Source organism: Danio aesculapii, chromosome 2 (genome assembly GCF_903798145.1).
Source record: "Danio aesculapii chromosome 2, fDanAes4.1, whole genome shotgun sequence".
NCBI lineage: Eukaryota > Metazoa > Chordata > Actinopteri > Cypriniformes > Danionidae > Danio > Danio aesculapii.
In genome coordinates, this window is record NC_079436.1 from 6,250,085 (window position 1) to 6,270,520 (window position 20,436).

General features: G+C 34.3%; 1 protein-coding gene across 1 annotated transcript in view; it reads right to left on the bottom strand.

Moving 5' to 3' along the window:
- Nucleotides 1-20,436, bottom strand: part of gipc2 (GIPC PDZ domain containing family, member 2) — a 30,950-nt gene that overhangs the window by 8,929 nt on the left and 1,585 nt on the right. The window contains exon 2 of the mRNA XM_056471746.1: nt 2,317-2,502. Within this exon, the coding sequence (XP_056327721.1) occupies nt 2,317-2,502 (186 nt within the window). The remainder of the gene's footprint in view (nt 1-2,316; nt 2,503-20,436) is intronic.

A 20,436-nucleotide genomic window follows, 5' to 3' on the forward strand; every position in this document is an offset into this window, starting at 1 on the left:
AATATGCAATATCCACAGGCTGCATTTGATTGGCCACAGCGTTTCTTTGTGATATTACAAACAATGATAATTGCGTTCCTTATTTTTAAGTTTAACTAAATGTATCTAAATGTAATAATTAACTCTCATTTTGAAAATAGGAGAGGCCGGAAGAGTAAATGAGCTGTCTGTGAAACAAGCAGCCATGAGTTTCTTCTGTTCACAGCTCGTCAGAATGCAGAATGCTGGATATACGGATTACAAATTTATTCAGCACCCCACAAGAGGCATAATGTACGTTTAAACTGTTCATTTAACATGTACTTTGTGAATTTGCCACAAAAAATACAACTCTAAATCCTTACCTGTGGGTCTTTTTGGTCAGATCTAAATTAAACTTTAGCCTGTCCTTTATTCACAACACAAAAATCAGTTAGTTGCCTCCAGATAGCTCACTCGCTAAAGTCGCTCCTAACGTGAAGCTATTCTCCCCTTTAAATGTGCTGTATGTGAGTTTTTGACTCTTCTAAAGCATAAAAATACCATTTGTTTGCAGATATTTAGGAAACATGCTAAGTGAACATACTTGTTTGTCTGAAAAACGATGCTAAAGTCAGATATTCTGCTTTGAAAATGTGCAGAAACGTCTGTCTTTCTTTTGGTCAATTAGCCTGCTCAATACCAGTTTAGCCAATTATATTTCAGCACCTCATGTTGCCTTGGTGGAAAACATTATATTTCACTCATTCAAGTCAGGAAGGCTTTCAAAGTATGCGTCTGTGACCGAAATGCGATCTCTGGTGGAAAGTAACAGACTGCGAAATGAGATGCAGATTGAAAGTTCCACATGAGGTGGTTATTAATTAGCAAACAATATAAATATTACGAATGTAAACATTAGCTGAGCAGGTTACAATGTAATTGCTTGTTCTAACAGCACACTTCATGACTACATTTGCAGTGATAAGCAATTTGGCTGTTTGCACCAGACAAAACACGACAGAAATTTAAATACAGCCATTCAGAAGCACAGAATAGTGCACTTACTGCACTCCAATGAAATGGTAAGGTTTATAATCTAACTAATACATATTAAACCTCTTTAGCATTATTAAATTTACATGCTGTATAACGGATCACAAATCTCATGGTTTGGATCACACTACAGTTTTTGAGTCACGGATCGGACCATTTTTCGGATCAGCAAAAAAGGAGGAGACAAATGTCATTTGCTTTCCATAAGAATATAAAACTATCTCTGGATAATATATATATATATATATATATATATATATATATATATATATATATATATATATATATATATATATATATATTATTATTATTTTTTTTTTTTTTCAAAATGATGTTTAACAGAGCAAGGAAATTTTCACAGTATGTCTGGTAATATTATTTCTTCTGGCGAAAGACTTATTTGTGTTATTTTTGCTAGAATAAAAACAGTTTTTAATTTTTTTTTAAAACCATTTTAAGGTCAAAATTATTAGCCCCTTTAAGCTATATTTTTTTTTCGAAAGTCTACAGAACAAACCATCATTATACTATAACTTGCCTAATTACCCTAACCTGCCTAGTTAACCTAATTAACCTAGTAAAGCTTTTAAATGTCACTTTAAGCTGTATAAAAGTGTCTTGAAAAATATCTAGTAAAATATTATGTACTGTCATCATGGCAAAGATAAAATAAATCAGTTATTAGAGATGAGTTATTAAAACTATTATGTTTAGAAATGTGTTGAAAAAAATCTTCTCTCTGTTAAACAGAAATTGGGGAAAAAATAAACAGCTGTGATAATAATTCTGACTTCAACTGTGCATACTATGTAGATATCAGAGAACATATTGAGTCAATGCACCCTGTGAATATGCGCACATTTTAAAAATAAATCTATTTAGTTTTATTATGTATTTTTTATTATTTTGCTATATCAAGTTAATAATGCAAATGAAAAATGCTTCCTTGGCAACTAGCTAAAAGAAGTGCCTTCCAGACAAATCCAGAGTTCAGTGTTATGAAATCTTTTATCACATGGTGGTGGCACCCTTCTAAATGACACTAATTTATTGACTTCCGTCAACCTGAAGCACCGCATCAGAAAAAAACGCATACACACTGTTTTAAATGTACACAAGTCACGAAATACTCTTCAGCCACTGGATTTGTTTACTTTCAAAAGCATGCAAATCATCACCGTCTACAAAAGCAGTGTTAGTACTATGCATTATGCTCTACACTGAAGAACGAAATGAACTGCTAAAGTAAAGGTGAGATCCCAAACAACACCATGCTTCAGCTTCTTTGTGAATCTGCAGTACCTTAATGAAGGCATATCCAGCTCCATTGTCTGTGATTGTGAGCCCAAGAGCCTCCTCCGATTTGTACACGTCCATCTCCTTTTTGATCCCTTTTATGTGAGCGAAGATGAAGTCCTCCAGTCCTATCTGCCCTCCCAGCAGCTTTTCCATATCAATTTTGTGAGTGTTCAGAGTGCAAAACAGGATCTGTCATAATAAAATAGAAACAAAAGGTTTCAATGGGAACATGACAATTTACAGAGCACAAAACAAAACAGATGTATGAATTCTGACTGCGGTAAGAGCACAAAAAATTGAGGAAATTATATTTACGGTTGTGGGGGGGGGGGGTATTTATTATTATATTATTACTAATAATATAATATATTATATAATATATTATTATTTATTATTATATTATTTGTTGCCAATATCTGATATCTGGAAAGGAATATTTGAACCCATCGGTTTGCAATATAATGAAATCGAGAAATTATTTCTACCATTTTTTTTAAAGGCAAAGGTCTGTCAATGACATCAGCTGAATTATTTTGCTATGACATTTACACACATGTACGTATTGGTGGTGTAACGGAGGCCAGTTAGTGAAGTGTTATGCAGGTAAACCTCACTCCTCTGACCTTAAAAGGTACTCTAGTGACAGATGGCAAGGTCTTTGGGGGGGGGTGCAAAGTGTAACGGAGGCCAGCCAGCGAAGTAAAATGCAGGTAAAGCTCACTCCTCTGACCTCTAAAGGTGCTCTAGTGATGCTGGAGGCCATAGTCTTTAGTCTCCTTGTTGAGCAACAGACTGGTTTGGGTGCAGTAGGACCAGTGAGTTACAGTGGTTTATAGGGACTTTCCATAGGCGTAACATATTTTTTACAGTAAAAAACACTTATTATATGGCCTTGCCTTGCCCTTACCTAACCCTCACAGGAAACCTGTGGCAAAATGTCAATGTCAAAAGACATTAAGCGCGATAAGTATGATTCTGAAGCTTTTTAATTTACAGGGACATTAGGTATGTCCTTGTAAACCACAAGCAGTGACCAGCAATTTCGGGCATTATGCACAAATATTTTATGAAGGCCCCCCGAGAGAAAAAGTGAAGATGGCTGGGGTTGGTAGCAATCTCATAAGTGTAGAGCGTGGGGGACAGTTGACATTAGCGATCTTGTAATTGATGAGTGGGACAGGTTGGTGGAGGAAAATAGCAATCACTTAAGTAAGGGGGGGGGGGGGGGGGGGTGTATTTGGTTGGCTGGGTATGTGTGGAGGTGAGGGGGTTGATATCCCTGAATTGCCAGGCCCCTATGCACTCTGTTACTCTTTTGCCCCCACTTACTACGCCCCTGAGTACAACTCTGCCATTCCAATGTCTTTCGGATGAGACGTTAAACCGAGGTCCTGACTCTCTGGGGTCATTCAAAATCCCATGGCACTTCTCGTAAAGAATGGGGGTGTAACCCAGGTGTCTTTGCTAAATTTCCCTTACCCAATGCCCTTACCCATCATGACCTCCCAATCATCCCTATCCACCAAATTAGCTCTATCACTGTCTCTCCACTCCACCAATGGCTGCACTATGCTGCACACTGGTGGTGGTGTGGAGAGACCCCCCCATGATTGTGAAGCGCTTTGGGTGTATGGCCATCCTCAATAAATGCGCTATATAAACACACATGCATTACATTATATTATACAACAAAAATGTCCTTGTAAACCACCTAAACCAGTACACACACACACTATTCCCTACAGACGAGACTTCTATCATGTATAGAAATCTACAATTTAATTTAATAACATAATACTTTGAAACTTAGACTGGATGCACGCCATCTTGTGGCCAGGTGCAAAAATTAATTTGATGTGAGAACTCTCAGTGCATCGTGGGCATTTTCTAGTTGTGGAGTGTACATGGGTTGTACCAGGGGTCACCAAACTTGTTCCTGGAGGGCCGGTGTCCTGCAGATTTTAGCTCCAACCCTAATCAAACACACCTGAATGAGCTAATCAAGATCTTAATGGGTATACTTGATACACCCAGGCAGGTGTGTTGAGGCAAGTAGTAGCTAAACCCTGCAGGGACACCGGCCCCCCAGGAACGAGATTGGTGACCCCTGGGTTGTACACTCGTTATTGCGGCACATTGTGGGATTGATGAGTGCACTTTATAATGTTCACCATGTCCTCGGACACCACTAGAAATGGCTGCTCACTCAAATAGTGCACAATTGAAAGGTATATGGGGGCAATTTCAGATACAATCATTGATCCCAAACACAGCCAGTGAAAGTCTTAATTGGTTTCAGAAAAAGAAAATAAAGCTGCTGGATTAGCCCAGCCAATCACCTGACTTGAACTCAATAGAAAATAAGAACTAAAGATCAGAGTTCATAGACAAAACCCATAGAACTATCAAGATTTGATGACTCTGGGAGTTTGGGAAAAACCTGAGCGCCTGAGTAAATCCATTCTCCATACAAGACTTGAAGCTGTCATTCCCTAAAAAGCCATTTATACAAAGTATTAAATCAATAATCAGTAGTACTTTCTCCTTGTATCATTCCAATGTTTTTACACACAACATAATTTCTAGAAAAACATTTTTTGGTTTATTTATGTGTTTGAATTAGATCAAAATCTAGCATAATTTAATGTCAGCAGCTCCTTTAGAAATATACACTACTGGTGAAAAGTTATTCTGTTTATTCTGTTTATCATTATTCTGTTCATCAAGGTGGCCTTTATTAAAATGTAATTTTTTTTAAATGTTAAATATTTATTAACATTTTCAATAACTGCTTTCTTATTGTATGCCGTTATTACTCCAGTCATTATTGCTTTTATTACTATTACCAATAATAATAATAAGAAGAAGAAGAAGCGCAATGATAATAATTTACATTAGAGTGATTTCTGAAGGATCATGTGACTCTGAAGACTGGAGTAATGAAGCTGAAAATCCATCATTAAAATCCCTGGAATAAATTATTCAATTGAATGATAAACTACTTTTGCAATAACATTTCATTTCATTACAATTTATACTGTTTTTATATAAATGCAGCCTTGGTGAGCAGGAAAAGCTTATTTTTTTATACTTTTAAAAATCCTACTGACCTCAAACTTTAGACAAGCGTAATTACCAGGAAAAATTATGTGACGCGTTTAAAACGTATTTTACCCACTGAAAGAGAGAAAGAAAGAGAGAGAGAGAGAAAGTGATGACAAAAAATTATAATAACAATAAAATGTGATATTTTAAAATATTGCTTTATTGCTTTTTAATGTCCAACCGACAACAGGATCGTCATACCCCAAAAACCAATGTACACACAAACCCACACAGTAAAAAAAATACTGGCAGCCGCAGTTGCCAGTAATGTACTGTTATTTTACAGTGCTGTACCGTGACTGCCATTTTACGATATGTTGCTATAAAACAGTGGTGCCCAATGTTGGGCCAAAGTTGGTCCATGTTAACCTTTGGTTTGGCCCGCCATACCATCTGAAAATTGAGGGAGAATGATGGGGAGTTGGTTGGGGTGAATGCCTAAATTTTTGTTTCTTTGTTTAATTGAGGAGCTCCAAAAAGCCACCTGAAACGAAATGTTTCATTTAAATGTGTAAATTAATCAGTCTTTTAAAATGTAAATACTGTCACTTGACAGATAGAGGACAATGCACAAGACATCGGTGAGCAAATCAAAGCAAAGGCAGGAGCAGCTCGACTAGTGCATTGAGCTCCATTGTGTTACAAATGGAATCGTTTATGTTTTTACTATAATAAGTTAATTATAAAATGTCAAAAAAATAGCATCATTATTTAATATGTTTCAAAACAATGTTTTCTGGTTATTTTAAAGTAATACACACATAAATTAGCAAATTTAATGTAATACATTTTGGTACATTTAACTTCGACCCGCAGCCCTCAATTAAAGTTGGTTTTGACCTATTATAAGAAAATGTTTGGGCACCTCTGCTATAAAAGAAAAACATGATCTGAATTAATACTCAAGTGAACTAATTTTATTCACTGAAACCGACTGCCTTAAATTGTACAGTATTTTACTGTAGAATCAGTTTAATTCAAGTTCATTTGTATACTATACTAATAATATGCCAAAACAATCTGAATTTGTGTTAACTTGAATTATTGGCAATTGTAATTGAACAAATCTGAGTTTTTATATGCCGTTAAAACTTGTTTTGCATTTGAATTTCTTAATTTGAATTTGAATTTCTTAATTTGGATATTGAACATCTGAAATGTAAGACAACAGAATTTTTCAAGGCAGAATTTTTTTATAAACGTATTTTCAAACTTCAGATTCTTTGTGTTCAGAATTCCTAGACTGCAGATATCCAGTTTATAAAAATACAGTTTCCAATTTTCAAGGTGAAGAAATTCAGAACGTCAAATTCAATATCCTAAAATTCAAAACCAGAAATTCAGATCGTGAAATTCAGATTCAGCAGAAAGTAGGCCAGAGCTGATCAACAGGGAAGAGCAGGGCACAAATTTTTTTTAAAATACGTCTATAAAAATTTCAGCCTTGAAAAATTCAGTTGTCTTACATTTCAGAAATTCAATATTCAAATAATGAAATTCAAAAAAAAAAAATAATAATCTAATTCAAAACAAATTTTAACTGCGTATAAAAACTGTACATATAAAATTTAATTTATTAAATTACAATGGTCAATAATTCAAATGAACACAATTTAAATTCAGCTTGTTTTGGCATATTATTAGCTCCATACTTTAAAAAAAATTTTTTTTTTTACAATAATTCTTGTTTCAAAGCAGCTTTACAAAAGATGCACATATTATATAACAATCAATATCAGAAATGTTAATATTATTAGCTACCTTAACTTTAATCATCTAGTAAATAATAGCTTTTAACAGTTAACATTATTATATTCAAACATAGTTAACCTGCAGTTATACATTATACAGGTGATGTCCATGTGTACATGTTCAATGCAGTGTATTAGGTAGGCATGGGACGGTATAAGATTCTGACGGTATGATAACCTTGGATAAAAGTATCATGGTTTCACGGTATTGTGATTACTGCTTTAATATATATTATTTGTTAAATGTTTGGATAAAAAAAACTAAACTTTTTACCCTTTAGACACAATATATTTTATTTAAGAAACATTTAAAATATTTTGGAGCAGTGAACGTGTCAGGCTAAATTATTAAAATGAATCTTTAACTTCTGCGATCTTCATTAGTTTCAAAAACACAGATATAAATAAATTAATTTAAAATGGCGTCATTGGAAATTTTGTCTGCTGGAGATAATGTCGTCTTAAAAAACGTAAATAATAAATTTTACTTATACCTTAGGAACTGTATAGTGGAAAATTTTGGCGGTTTTAAAACCTTGACAAAAACCGGAGTGTACCTTGAAAACTGTTATTGTGTATGTCTCGGGCCTTATTTTACAGTGCGTGGTGTCAGTTATTTAAAAATCTGCCATCATGTCCGTCAAACTTCCTGCCATCAATGAGGAAACATAAGACCTGGCAAACTGAGAGAGCAGATTTTATATACAGGTTTGATAGGCTGAGCCCCCGAAAATCATAAAACAAAAGAATTTCATGCACTCAAACACATATTTTCTAGGTAAGGACTTTGGACGCAATTGGACAAGATCGGTCCGTATCAGCGGTTTATAACGACCTTTGATGGGGCAGACACTCCAACAAAGACAAATTGTTTTCTTCCCCTTCTGTGCACTGCGGGCACTTTGGACACACATCAGCTGACACGCATACAAGACCGTTGCCCTGGTTACCGCAGCCTATCAAAAGGCCCGGGATTAAGGGGGAGCTTTCGTAGGGACAGAAGGGGGGAGGAGAGGGTTATTGGCTACTACAGACGGCCAGCGTTGCTTTGCCCCTGACAGGCTGGGAGGCGGATCCTTGCCATATTAGTAGGTGGATTCGCAGACACCTACACTGTGTTACCAAGGCTGCGACTGACATCATGCTTCCTCTTACACTTCGCACGTTTTCTGAGACACGGCACATCCTCAGCGGCTAACTCTCTGACGTACACGCCCACATTGTATGAGAAAGCCTCCCTCAACTGGCAACCATTTCACCTTCAATTTGAGGCACACCCACTGACAGGATTGCAACAGGCCGACCTTTTCAGAGTAGCATTCCTGAGACAAACAGTAAACCGACTAGGCTTTTCAAAACAACGTTGTGAGCCAATACAGGATTTATTACAACACTTCTGAGGAAATAAAGTGGGATTGTGGGACAAATAACCATTTTTTTGTTGTACACTGTAAAAAAAAATGCTGGTTTTCACACAGTTGACTTGTGTTCGGACAAGATGAAGGAATTAACTTATTAGTTTTTACAAATTTAAGTGAATGAACATAAAACATTTATGTTGTGCCAAAGAAATTGTGTTGTTTCAGCTCATTTTAAATAAGTACTTTGAACAAATACAATTTTTTGAGAGAACAGAGAAACACAACCCTGTTTTTTTTTAGTAACTGGGAGATATTCTATATTCTGCTCTAATAATGATGCTGATATAACATCAAGAACTTTAATAAAAGAAAATAAGTCGGTTCCTTCGAGATTTTTCTATCTGGTTTATGTTTAATTTAATCTGAAAATAATAAATGTGGTAAACAAAACTCGACAAACATTTTGTTTTACAACAAAAAACTATAGAGTTGTAGGCTAAACGCTATTATCTTGATACTTTGTAGAAATATACATTCACATATATCCATATATGCATAAACTAGGGGTGTAACGAATCACGAATCAGCCCACGGATCGAAACACACGTGACTTACGGATTATTCAATTTTTTAAATACATTTTTTTACTTGTAGATTAATCCTAAATTTGTAACGATTGCAGAGAGATCACCTCTCACATCATTCAAATCACATGTATGAAAGCGTTTAGGCTATCCTGTAAAATACGATTATGACAGAAAAAGTTGTGGTAGGCTTTTCGGGATGTGATGGGTTTCTTAGGTTATTAAAGGGGTTTTCTGTCACTACTTGTTTAGCCTGCATTAATGCATTCAGTGTAAGCTGCATGATTAATCATTAAAAGATCGGGATCTTAACACCTAGGCAATATAATTTATAAATAATGGTGATTTGCATATGTTTATTAATCCTTCTAATCGCTGCATTCAAATCTGAAAATGCAAAAATCAAGTAAGAGATTGAGTCTTTAGTCTTTAGAGTTAGTTATGAAGTTACAAATAACAGAAGTACTGGGATAACAGTTTATAGTTTAGATAAAACCACTGATGTTTACTGTAAAGATTAAAATAATTTAACTTGATGCATAGAAATGAAAGTCGTAGGCAGCAATTACATTAACCAATAGGTGGCGACAGTCAGCCATCAAAATATGCCACTGAATAATTCTTTAAAAAATGCTACATCTAGCAATGAAACATGAAGTTTTATGTGTGAATAACTGAATAATTCATTGAAAACAAGACTTAAAATAAATATGGGTTGTACAAATCATAGTTTTGTTAGATTTATACATTTAGGCTAGCGTTATCAGCATCAGTAGTAGTAACAGTGAATTTTTCACAGTATCAAATATTTTACAATTTATTTTTATTTGTTATAAAATTACAGGTTCTAAGTTCTGTTTGTTAAAACCAAAAGTTTCTTTCAGTGCTGTTATTCTAATAAATGGAAAACAAATTACATTTGTCTTCTCCCGTTTATGGTCCGATCCGTGACAAAAAAAAAACATCCGTTACACCACTAGTATAAACATTTACATATACACACTAGACCTGTCACAATAATCAATAGATCGACTTATCGTGCAATACATGGGCATGACCTCAATCAATTTCGCCCACTCAATATACAGTTGAAGTCAGAATTATTAGCCCCCCTGTTTGTTTTTTTCCCATTTCTGTTCAACAGAGAATGGATTTTTTTAATACATTTCTAAACAGAAAAGTTAATTACTAATTTATTTGTTTTTGTCATGATGACAGTAAATAACACTTTACTCGATATTTTTCAAGACACTTCTATACAGCTTAAAGTGACATTTAAAGGCTTAACTAGGTTAACTAGGCAGGTTAGGGTTATTAGGCAAGTTATTGTATAAAAATGGTTTGTTTTGTAGACTATCGAAAAAAAATATGAGGGGCTAATAATTTTGACCTTTAAATGGTTCTTAAAAATTTAAAAACTGATTTTATTCTAGCCGAAATAAAACAAATAAGACTTTCTCCAGAAGAAAAAATATTATCAGACATACCGTGAAAATTTCCTTCCTCTGTTAAACATCATTTGGAAAATATTTTAAAAAAAGAGAAAAAAAATTCAAAGGGAGGAGCTATTAATTTTGACTTCAACTGTTTATCGTCCATCATGTTTACATAAAAACTAATGTCTTAAGAATTTGAGCAGATTACACATCTTCTGTCATCTGATCTAATCTCCATTTGAGGTGTCAGTGAATCAGGGAACTTTTTTTTTACTAACAGACGAAGAAAAGGTGCATTTTCCCAGAAAACTACTATCGATTTTGAAGAGGTGACAAAGTAAACTCAAATCACAGTCCACTTCCAGAAAAGTTATGATTCATGAATAACATTAAAGGCATGTGGTTTTTGTGCCTTAAATGGGTTTATGCCAAGGTAAATCCTGTTGTGGAATAATTATATAAACAGGCATAAATTGGTCTTAAAATGACAATAATATCACTTATCACAATAATTTCTATGACAATATATTGCAAAACAAAAATGACTTATTGTGACAGGCCTAATACACACATGTTTTCAATATGAGTGTTCTGGTAACATTACGATAGTGGCATTAGCTAATGTATTACAAATGTTAACAAACAATGAAAAATACATTTATTACTGTTTTTATTCATATTTGATTGTGTTAGTTAACACATTAACAAACGCATTACAGTTAATTAACCAATATTAAAAAGCATTCCATTTGAATTTTAATATTGCATTACTATATGTTAGACTATGATTAGTAAATGTAATGTTCATTCTTAGTTCATGTTAATAAATGTTTTATTTTTTCCTATTGTCACATAGTTCCTAGAGAAACAGAATTTTAAATGAGCAAACAGTGGGTGTGGCTTGTTTTTTTCTACTGTGGGCTGAATGGATGTAGTAAAGTAGGCATTTCATTCAAAAAGATCAGGAAGTGTTTGGGGAGAGATATTATAACATAGCAGACTCCTCCTCATCATCATTTCTGTTTGTTGTCAAAACTGACAGTTGGGTCGGCGCCAATAGCCTAGTGGTTAGTGCATCGACATATAGCACTCAGGTGCTCGCAGCGACCCGAGTTCGATTCCCGGCTCGAAGTCCTTTGCTGATCCTTCCCATATCTCTGCTCACCACAATTTCCTGTCTGTAAATCTCCACTGTCCTGTCAATAAAAGGTGAAAACACCTAAAAAATATTAAAAAAAAAAAAAAAACTGACAGTTGGAGCTATATGGTTAAATACAGTTGAAGTCAGAATTATTAGCACCCCTGATTATTTTTCCCCCCCATTTTCTGTTTAACGGAGATATTTTTTTCAGCACATTTGTAAACATAACAGTTTTAATAACTCATTTCTAATAACTGATTTATTTTATTATTGTCATGATGACAGTAAATAATATTTGACTAGATATTTTTCAAGACACTTCTATACAGCTTAAAGTGACATTTAAAGGCTTAACTAGGTTAATTAGGTTAACTAGGCAGGTTAGGGTAATTAGGCAAGTTATTATATAATGATGGTTTGTTCTGTAGACTATCGATAAAAAAAAATTGCTTAAAGGGGCTAATAATTTTGACCTTAAAATGGTTCATAAAAAATTTAAAATTGCTTTTATCCTAGCCGAAATAAAACAAATAAAACTTTCTCCAGAAGAAAAAAATTATATCAGACATACTGTGAAAATTTCCTTGCTCTGTTAAACATCATTTGGGAAATATTTTAAAAAGAAGAAAAATCTAAGGGGGGCTAATAATTCTGACTTCAACTGTATGTTAGCCACGCCCAATTCCTAAAATATACATAATCTGACAATTTCACTGAAAAAAAAAACAGGAAATGCATTTTCAGATTTCAATGAAAGATTAGAAGGGCAAACTATTTTGTTCTTATTACATTAAGATGAATTGTTCACCACAAATATCAATGTGAGCTAACAAAATTATATGGTTAGTTTTGATTTTTTGGGGGGACTTTAACAAATGAAATGTATTGTAACATGTGACCGGCGCATAATGCACATTTTAAGCAAATCTAAAAGTTTTCAAGTTATGTTTACCATACAGTATGTTAAATTACACAAAAAATGTCTTTGTATAACTCCTGAAGGAAATCTGAGGTAAACAATGGAAATGACTCTTCCAGGTTTTTGACAACATCGCTTCACCGCTCTATTACAATGAATGAATGAACTAATAAATGAAAGAACATTGTTTAAAGATTAAGCAGCATTTTTACTGTACCAAAATAAAAAGGGTTACAGATAGCGAGTTGATGTGCATAGTTTAACAGCAAAAATTGCTAAAGCAGCAGAGTTTAACAACGCACAAACATGATGGAGAATCATTCATTACAACGACTGACTAACCAGCTAGCTTAAATATTACTGAGTAAATCCATTCACTACAGCAAAATAAGACTCATCAACATTTTCCACAGCTAACCATTAACATTAGAGAGATAAATGAAGAATTCACAATCCTCCAAAACACTTCATCATTTCAACAAACAATGAGGATTATGCTGAAATCCTTAATTATGTGTCAACTGTGTTTTTAACACGCTTTCACAAATATTAGCAAACCAAACATGACAACCGTTACAAGAATTTAGAATTGTCAGCCAAAAATGTTCTATTTTGATCTATTTTATTTCTAAAAGTTGTTCCTAATTATTATTATTATTTTTTATTGGACTCCATTTACTTAACCTTGTTTTGAAGTGAAGTTTCACAAACTAATTTCGAGAGGAGCACGTGATATGATTGACTACAGCTGATCCTCATTGCTAATCATTAGCTAGCCTATCAGATCATTCTAAAACTACTATAAATATCCTGCCTAAACTTCATTCCTTATCTTCGTTTTTTGGAAACCCCCCCATCCTTCCCTTCTCCCTCCTCCTCTTTCATGATCGGGCAACACGGTGGCTCAGTGGTTAGCACTGCTGCCTCGCAGTAAGAAGACCACAGGTTCAAGATCTAATTGAGCCAGTCGGCACTCCCTGCGTGGAGTTTGCATGTTCTCCCTGTGTTTGCGTGGGTTTTCTCCGGGTCCTCCGGTTTCCTCCCACAGTCTAAAAACATGTACATAAGTGAATCGTAATACAGTCACAAGCACTTAATGCATACATAGCAAAAGGGGGCACTCGAGAAACACCTGATCTCGTATCCCTCCTAATGCTCATTGACCAGGCGGGAACCTCGGGCTCATCTATCTCCGAGCTCAGGGTTCTCTCCCGGGACAGCATGCCAAACCTGCTATCATAGTCGAGCATTATCCAAGTGTGAACTCTTGAAACCTTTTTAAAATTGTCATTCATGTTCGGACAAAATATTAAAAACTATGCCTTTGTGGTTCAAAAATGCCATCGTTCTGCAATATATTCTTGCTGTTTTTTTTTCTCTCTAGACTTACAATCAAAATAATGAACCCATCTAGCAGCCATATGACTAAACATGTTTATTCAAAATAGAGTGGCGTCTAAAGTTTCAACATCGCCATCAGAACAGGTTAAAATAGAGGCGCGACACAAATTGTGTTGTGCTTACACTCCTTTTAGCTAACAGCAAGTTCATACTTGAATGGCACATTACAACATAAATAATAAAGTATATTCCTTATAACGACCTGGAATACTGTAGCGTCAGTCTATTCTCAGTATGAATGACAAGTATTGCAACATAATATGACAAGCAGACAGTGACAAACAGAGCGCATAGCATCAAGCATTTACGTAAAAGTACAGATCTCTTGCTTTTAATATATTAAAATATCCAATTTTCTGATAATTAAAAATGTATAAAATGTGAAAAAAATTACATTCTGAATCATACAATATTTAGAATTTAAAACGATGTACATATTTCTGCTCGAATAGCTCCTTATTGAACACAGAATAGTATAACTTGTTACTGTATAATCTTATCTGACTGGAGGCAACTGCCACAATTTCAGTGTACATGAAAGCATTTGCTGACGAGTCGACGCACAGAGATATTTGTTTACCTGCCACATCAGATAAGGCTGATATCAATCAACATTGCTGCTGTCTATTCAGCTTTTTAAATCTGAAAAAAAGGCATGTGGAAGTCTACCTCTGGGTACAACACTTCTAAAATAATGCCAACCAAGTTGTAATCATCGCTGATTTCTTTTGGTTTTTGCAAAAGCCTGGGGACGCTAACTCCATTAGCATTAGCGATACTTTCCATTCATATAAAAGAGAACTGTGAAGACCCCTGAGCTCATATTTAGTTTAGTTTAATTGGGTCTACAAACTCAAACAGTCTATCAAACATTCTATATTACTCATCCTGCAAAACATAGAAAGCTGTTTAGCAGAGAACACAACTGCAGCCATCTGCACCTGCATGCAAATGCTAAACAAATGACATGTTAGCTCTATGAAAGAGCACTTCATTGAAGTCACGTACTCCAACATGTGCGGGCGGCACAGTTAAATTAATTCAGCAAAGGTATAGATGAATGTTTACAATATATATTAGGGTGTGAACTGGTCTCATGGTTCGGTTACGATTATCATGCCATCGATTCGGTTTAATTCGATATGACGGTGCATTGACGATGCTTTCCATACACAATTAGACTTTTTTCTTCACAACACAAGAAAAAAAATTGTATTAAAATATAGAAATAGATTTATATTTATATATTATTTGTAATACAATTTTGTCCTTTAATACTCTTTTTGAATGTTTTAAACAAATCTCAAATACAATCACAGAAGACAACACAAGCATTTATAGAAAATAAACTAATGGAAATATTATCCCGCTTGCTTCCTGAGCATTTTCGAGAGAGTTCTTAAACGCCTATGATTGGTCATTACATTCACCGGCTCAACAGAACAGGCTGCCATTGGCTCAAACTATCAACAGTGTTCACTAATGAGTGACATGAGAAAAACAGACATAGTTATATGTGCGGCTATCACAGCTGATCCTTGATAGACGCGGTGGAGAAAACTAGCACTATAGACACGCTTGTGTCTGGATCCACAAGTATCGCTTTAACAGCTGAGTTAAACACTTATAAACATGCCAGCAGTTCAAAGGTTCAAATTGTGAGAGAGAGAGAGCTTTTATTTTCTCCCTAGTAGTGAAATAGCGGCTCGTGTGCTGTACCTTCTTCAGAGCCTGTGAAAGACTGTCCAGCAAACTCACAAGCAGTGAATTGTGCACAATTATCTGCTTTTTAAAAGCGTTTTATTTACTCGCCCTCACCTCCTTCGCCATAGTATTCTTCCACAGCATATCGCAAAGGAGATAAATGACTTCAGTATTCTATAACCGGTTATGATCTATTACTGTACCATTATCGAATTGTTCACGTCTGCATCGTGGTTCATTGAAGAAACAATCAATTTTAACACCCCTTGTATATATATATATATATATATATATATATATATATATATATATATATATATATGTACCACGATGCAGATCTATACATGAATATATATACAGTTGTAGTCAGAATTATTAACCCTCCTGCTATTATCGGTCTATTTCCAAAAAAGTGAAGTGTTCCTTTAAACCATCTTGGTGGGATAACAATGATGGTTAAGTCAGGTTTTGGTCTGCTAGTTACTAGACAAAGGGAGTCTCTTTGTCACATTCATTTTGCATGGCATGATAATGAATGTTGTTCACACACAAAGAGCCTTCTAACCTAACTGCCACTGCCCTTTTAACCAGATACACTTCATTTTCAACATGGTGAAGGGCTGAATGTGGTACAGTATATGCTCTATGATATTGCCATTTATATGCCAAACAACTTATTACAGCATGAAGGCTTTCAAAAGATTAATCATATCCTAAATAGTCACTATTTAAATAGTCCACTACTAAATAGCCACTTCATTGGTTATTAAAAAAATACTCAAATATAGCTGATGCATCTCGCAACAGACAACGAATGGAGAAAAGCAAGGACACTCATGCACTCGACCATGTTCCCTCCATCCATGTGGAGGCCACAGCATATTATCATTAGGGTTGTGCCCGCTGAAACAGGACATGAGGGACTTCCTATGGGGACCTGCAATGCTTCTATATCATCATCAGGGCACCCTCTATTTGAACAAGCAAATGATTAATGGTAGCTGTTAACAGAACTTTCTTGGATTGTAGTGGTTCTAAACCATGGACCACAAAACCGGTCATTTGGGTGATCTTTATCACACGAAAGATCAATAAATAATCTTTCCAAGAAGATTTTCCAGCTGAGATATGACTATTTGAAAATCTGGAATTTGAGATTGCAATAAAAAAAACTAATATTGAGAAAAATCACCTTTAAATGTTGTCAAGATTAAGTTCTTTGAAATGCATATTACTAACCAACAATGCTGATAGGACATTTACATTAATTATCTTCAAGAAACAACTTTACTTAATAATATTATGAATATTGATTAATATAATAATATATGAATATGGCATAAACTAAATATTGATAATTTGAAATAAATTCCAAATATTGTCAATTTTTTTGACAATCTATGTTTGGTTATTCCCAGGAAAATCCCCATGCAACATAGTCCAGGGTCACAATTTGCATATCTCCTTTGTCTGGGTCCATGTCCACATGTATACCTGTATCTTTATAAATAGATATTTTCCTCCTTCCTTTTACACAATTTATGTCCACATGAAAATGCAAAAAAAAATGCTATGATGCCCTGTCATGAGCATGCCAACCTAACAAGTGGTGATGTAATACTAAGCATAAAGTATGCTGGCCAACCAGAAGCCTGAAAAAAGAATATTGCATAATCTGATGTCAAACAAAAGAGCATAAACCATGACATCATGAGGCAAAATATACACTTTCACCATGACAACACTGTAAATTGCCAATTGTTTTACCAAGTAACTTTACAAAAAAAAAAAAAAAAAAAGTTGTTGCCTTACTGTTCGCATTCGACATTAAGTAAGGCAAGGCAAGGTACACCGTAAAAAAAAAAAAAGCTTCACACAATCAATTTGTGTTGTTTGGACAACATGAAAGAATTAGGTTAACTTAGTTTTGTATGTGAATTGAACATGGAACAATTAAGTTGCACCCCCCCAACCCCCCCCCCCCCCCCCCCCCCCCCCCCATAAAAAAAAAAAAAAAAACTAATCAAGAATTGTGTTGTTTTAACTCATTTTAAATAAGTAGTTTGCAAATGTCATTCACTGTAAAAAAATGCAGGGTTCCACATAACACCTTCATGTTGTCCCAACACAAATCAATTAAGTTAACTTAATTGTTTTTACAAGTTTTGGTAAATTAAGTTAACTTAATCGATTTGTGTTAGAACAACATGAAAGTATAATGTGGAACCCTATACCTTCCACATAACACCTTCATGTTGTCCCAACACAAATCGATTTAGTAGCTTAATTGTTTTTTACTAATTGGAAGTGGACTGAACTTAAAAAAATTAGGTTGTCCCAACGAAACTCTTAAGAATTGTGTTGATTGAGCTCATTTTAAATAAGTAGTTTGAACAAACAGCAAATGCCATTCACTAAAAACAAAACGCAGGGTTCCACATAACACCCTCATGTTGTTCCAACACAAATCGATTAAGTTAACTTAATTGTTTTTACAAATTTTGATAAAAAAAAGTTAACTTAATCGATTACGGTTAGAACAACATGAAAGTATTATGTGGATCCCAATATCTTCCACATAACACCTTCATGCTGTCCCAACACAAATCGATTTAGGTAACTTAATTGTTTTTACAAATTTGAAGTGGATTGAACTTAAATCATTTAAGTTGTCCCAACAAAACTCTAAAGAATTGTGTTGATTGAGTTCATGTTAAATAAGTACTTTGAACAAGCAGCAAGAATAATTTTTTGAGTGTGTATATATTAGTGTTTGTTATAAAAAATGTATCTTTAAAGATATGGTTCCTAAAGGACAATATCAAGAGCTGCCTTACATTTTTTCTCATATTAGAAACACATGTCCATCACGATCGTGGAAAAAAATTACCAACTTTAACTTACCAAAAAAAGTAACTAGTTGGGTTACTTAGTTACTTTTTATAGCAAGTAATGCGTTACACTACTTTTGAGATACATTTGTGTTACTTTTTATTATCTGGCTGAGGCTTGATCTCTTACAGAACTTGTTATTTTAATAGAGGAGTTCTGCAATTAACAACAAACTGTATAACCTACACCTACATTAACATAATAAAAATAATATTTTAGGATAATGTTATCCGAGATCTTCCTTCCCCCAGAGCTTTACATGCTGTATATACAGATTATTGAAGATTTAAAGCAATGTGTTTGCTACTTTTGTACTATTTGTCTTAAGTAAAACCTCTGTCCATTAAGACGATAATCCCCTTTTCCTTTTCTTCGATGTGTTCAAAATAATGAACACATTCTCTCATTTTCTGCATGATTCATTGTGACGACTTTAATTTTAATTCAGAAAATTATTTTTTTTAACAGCTAATTAATTAGTTAAACTAAAAAGTAACTTGCATTACATTTTCAAAAAAGTAACTCAAATATTCTTACTTATTTCTCAAAAGTAATGCGTTCGTAATTCAGAAAAGTAATATTATCACAAAACTCACATTACTTGTGATGCGTTACCCCCAACACTGCTTAACTTCCATTTAATCCCGACTTTAAAAGCGACAAATTGACTTCACTTAAAAAGGTGGGTAAACCTCCTAACACTAAAGTTGACAACTTATTTTTTATAATTATTCACATACAGTACCCTGTAAAAAAATGCTGGGTTAGACGCAATTGATTTGTGTTAAGACAACATAAAGGAATTAAGTTTACTTATTAATTTTTGCAAATGTAATAAGATTGAACTTAAAACATGTATGTTGTCAAAAAAAAACTCAAGAATTGTGTTGCTTTAGCTCTTTTAAAGAAGCAGTTTGAACGAACACCAAACTTAATTTCTTGAGTGTAGTTCATTTATTTTATTTTAAGGCAACAATTTAACTCACTATTTGTAAAGTAAAGTCAACTTGCTGCTATTTACAGTAAATGCTACTGACAAGTTTCTGAAAAAGTTTTCAAAAAGGTCCAGTTTCAGTGACCGGACACTACATTTGCATATGGATGAAGTGCAACTGCAGTTTTAAAAATACCCATGTTTATGTGGGCCTGACACACCCATTTCAGGTCTTGTAGCCTCTACTAATGAGCTGATGACCTGAAGGTGTTCTTGACGGAGACGACATGCAAAATCTGTAGTGTTAGGGAGCCTCTAAGGTAGGAACATGGTTGAGATCCATTGGATTAAAGTATATGCAATTTAGAAGGCCAGAAGGTGATTTATATTCACAGATTTATCACATCACTCACCCTACTGATTTGTCCAAACAGTTCAATTACTCGTCTGACTGGTATTAGGGAATTACCCCCTTAAGAATTTTCATAAAAGGAACAACTAACTTTTTCTTGTACAGACTAACTGTTATAGAGGAGGAAACGGACTAGGCTTTTCACTCACACAAATATTAAGTTTCAAATACTTTAAAAACTGAACATATCTGAACACCCGATGATCCTACTAAAGCCAAGCATACAAGTCTGTCCCTAAATCGAACTATCAGTGTGGTGTAGGCAAATCTACAAAACTAACAAGCCAGCAAACTGAACACATAAACCCATAGTTTTTGTAAGCATCCAAAAGAAAAAGTTGTGTTACTTGTTCAAACTACTTATTTAAAATGAGCTGAAACAATTATTGATATTTCATTGGGACAACTTAATTCTTTTATGTTCAATCTACTTAAATTAGTTAAATCCGTTAAATTTATTGGGACAACATGAATGAATTACGT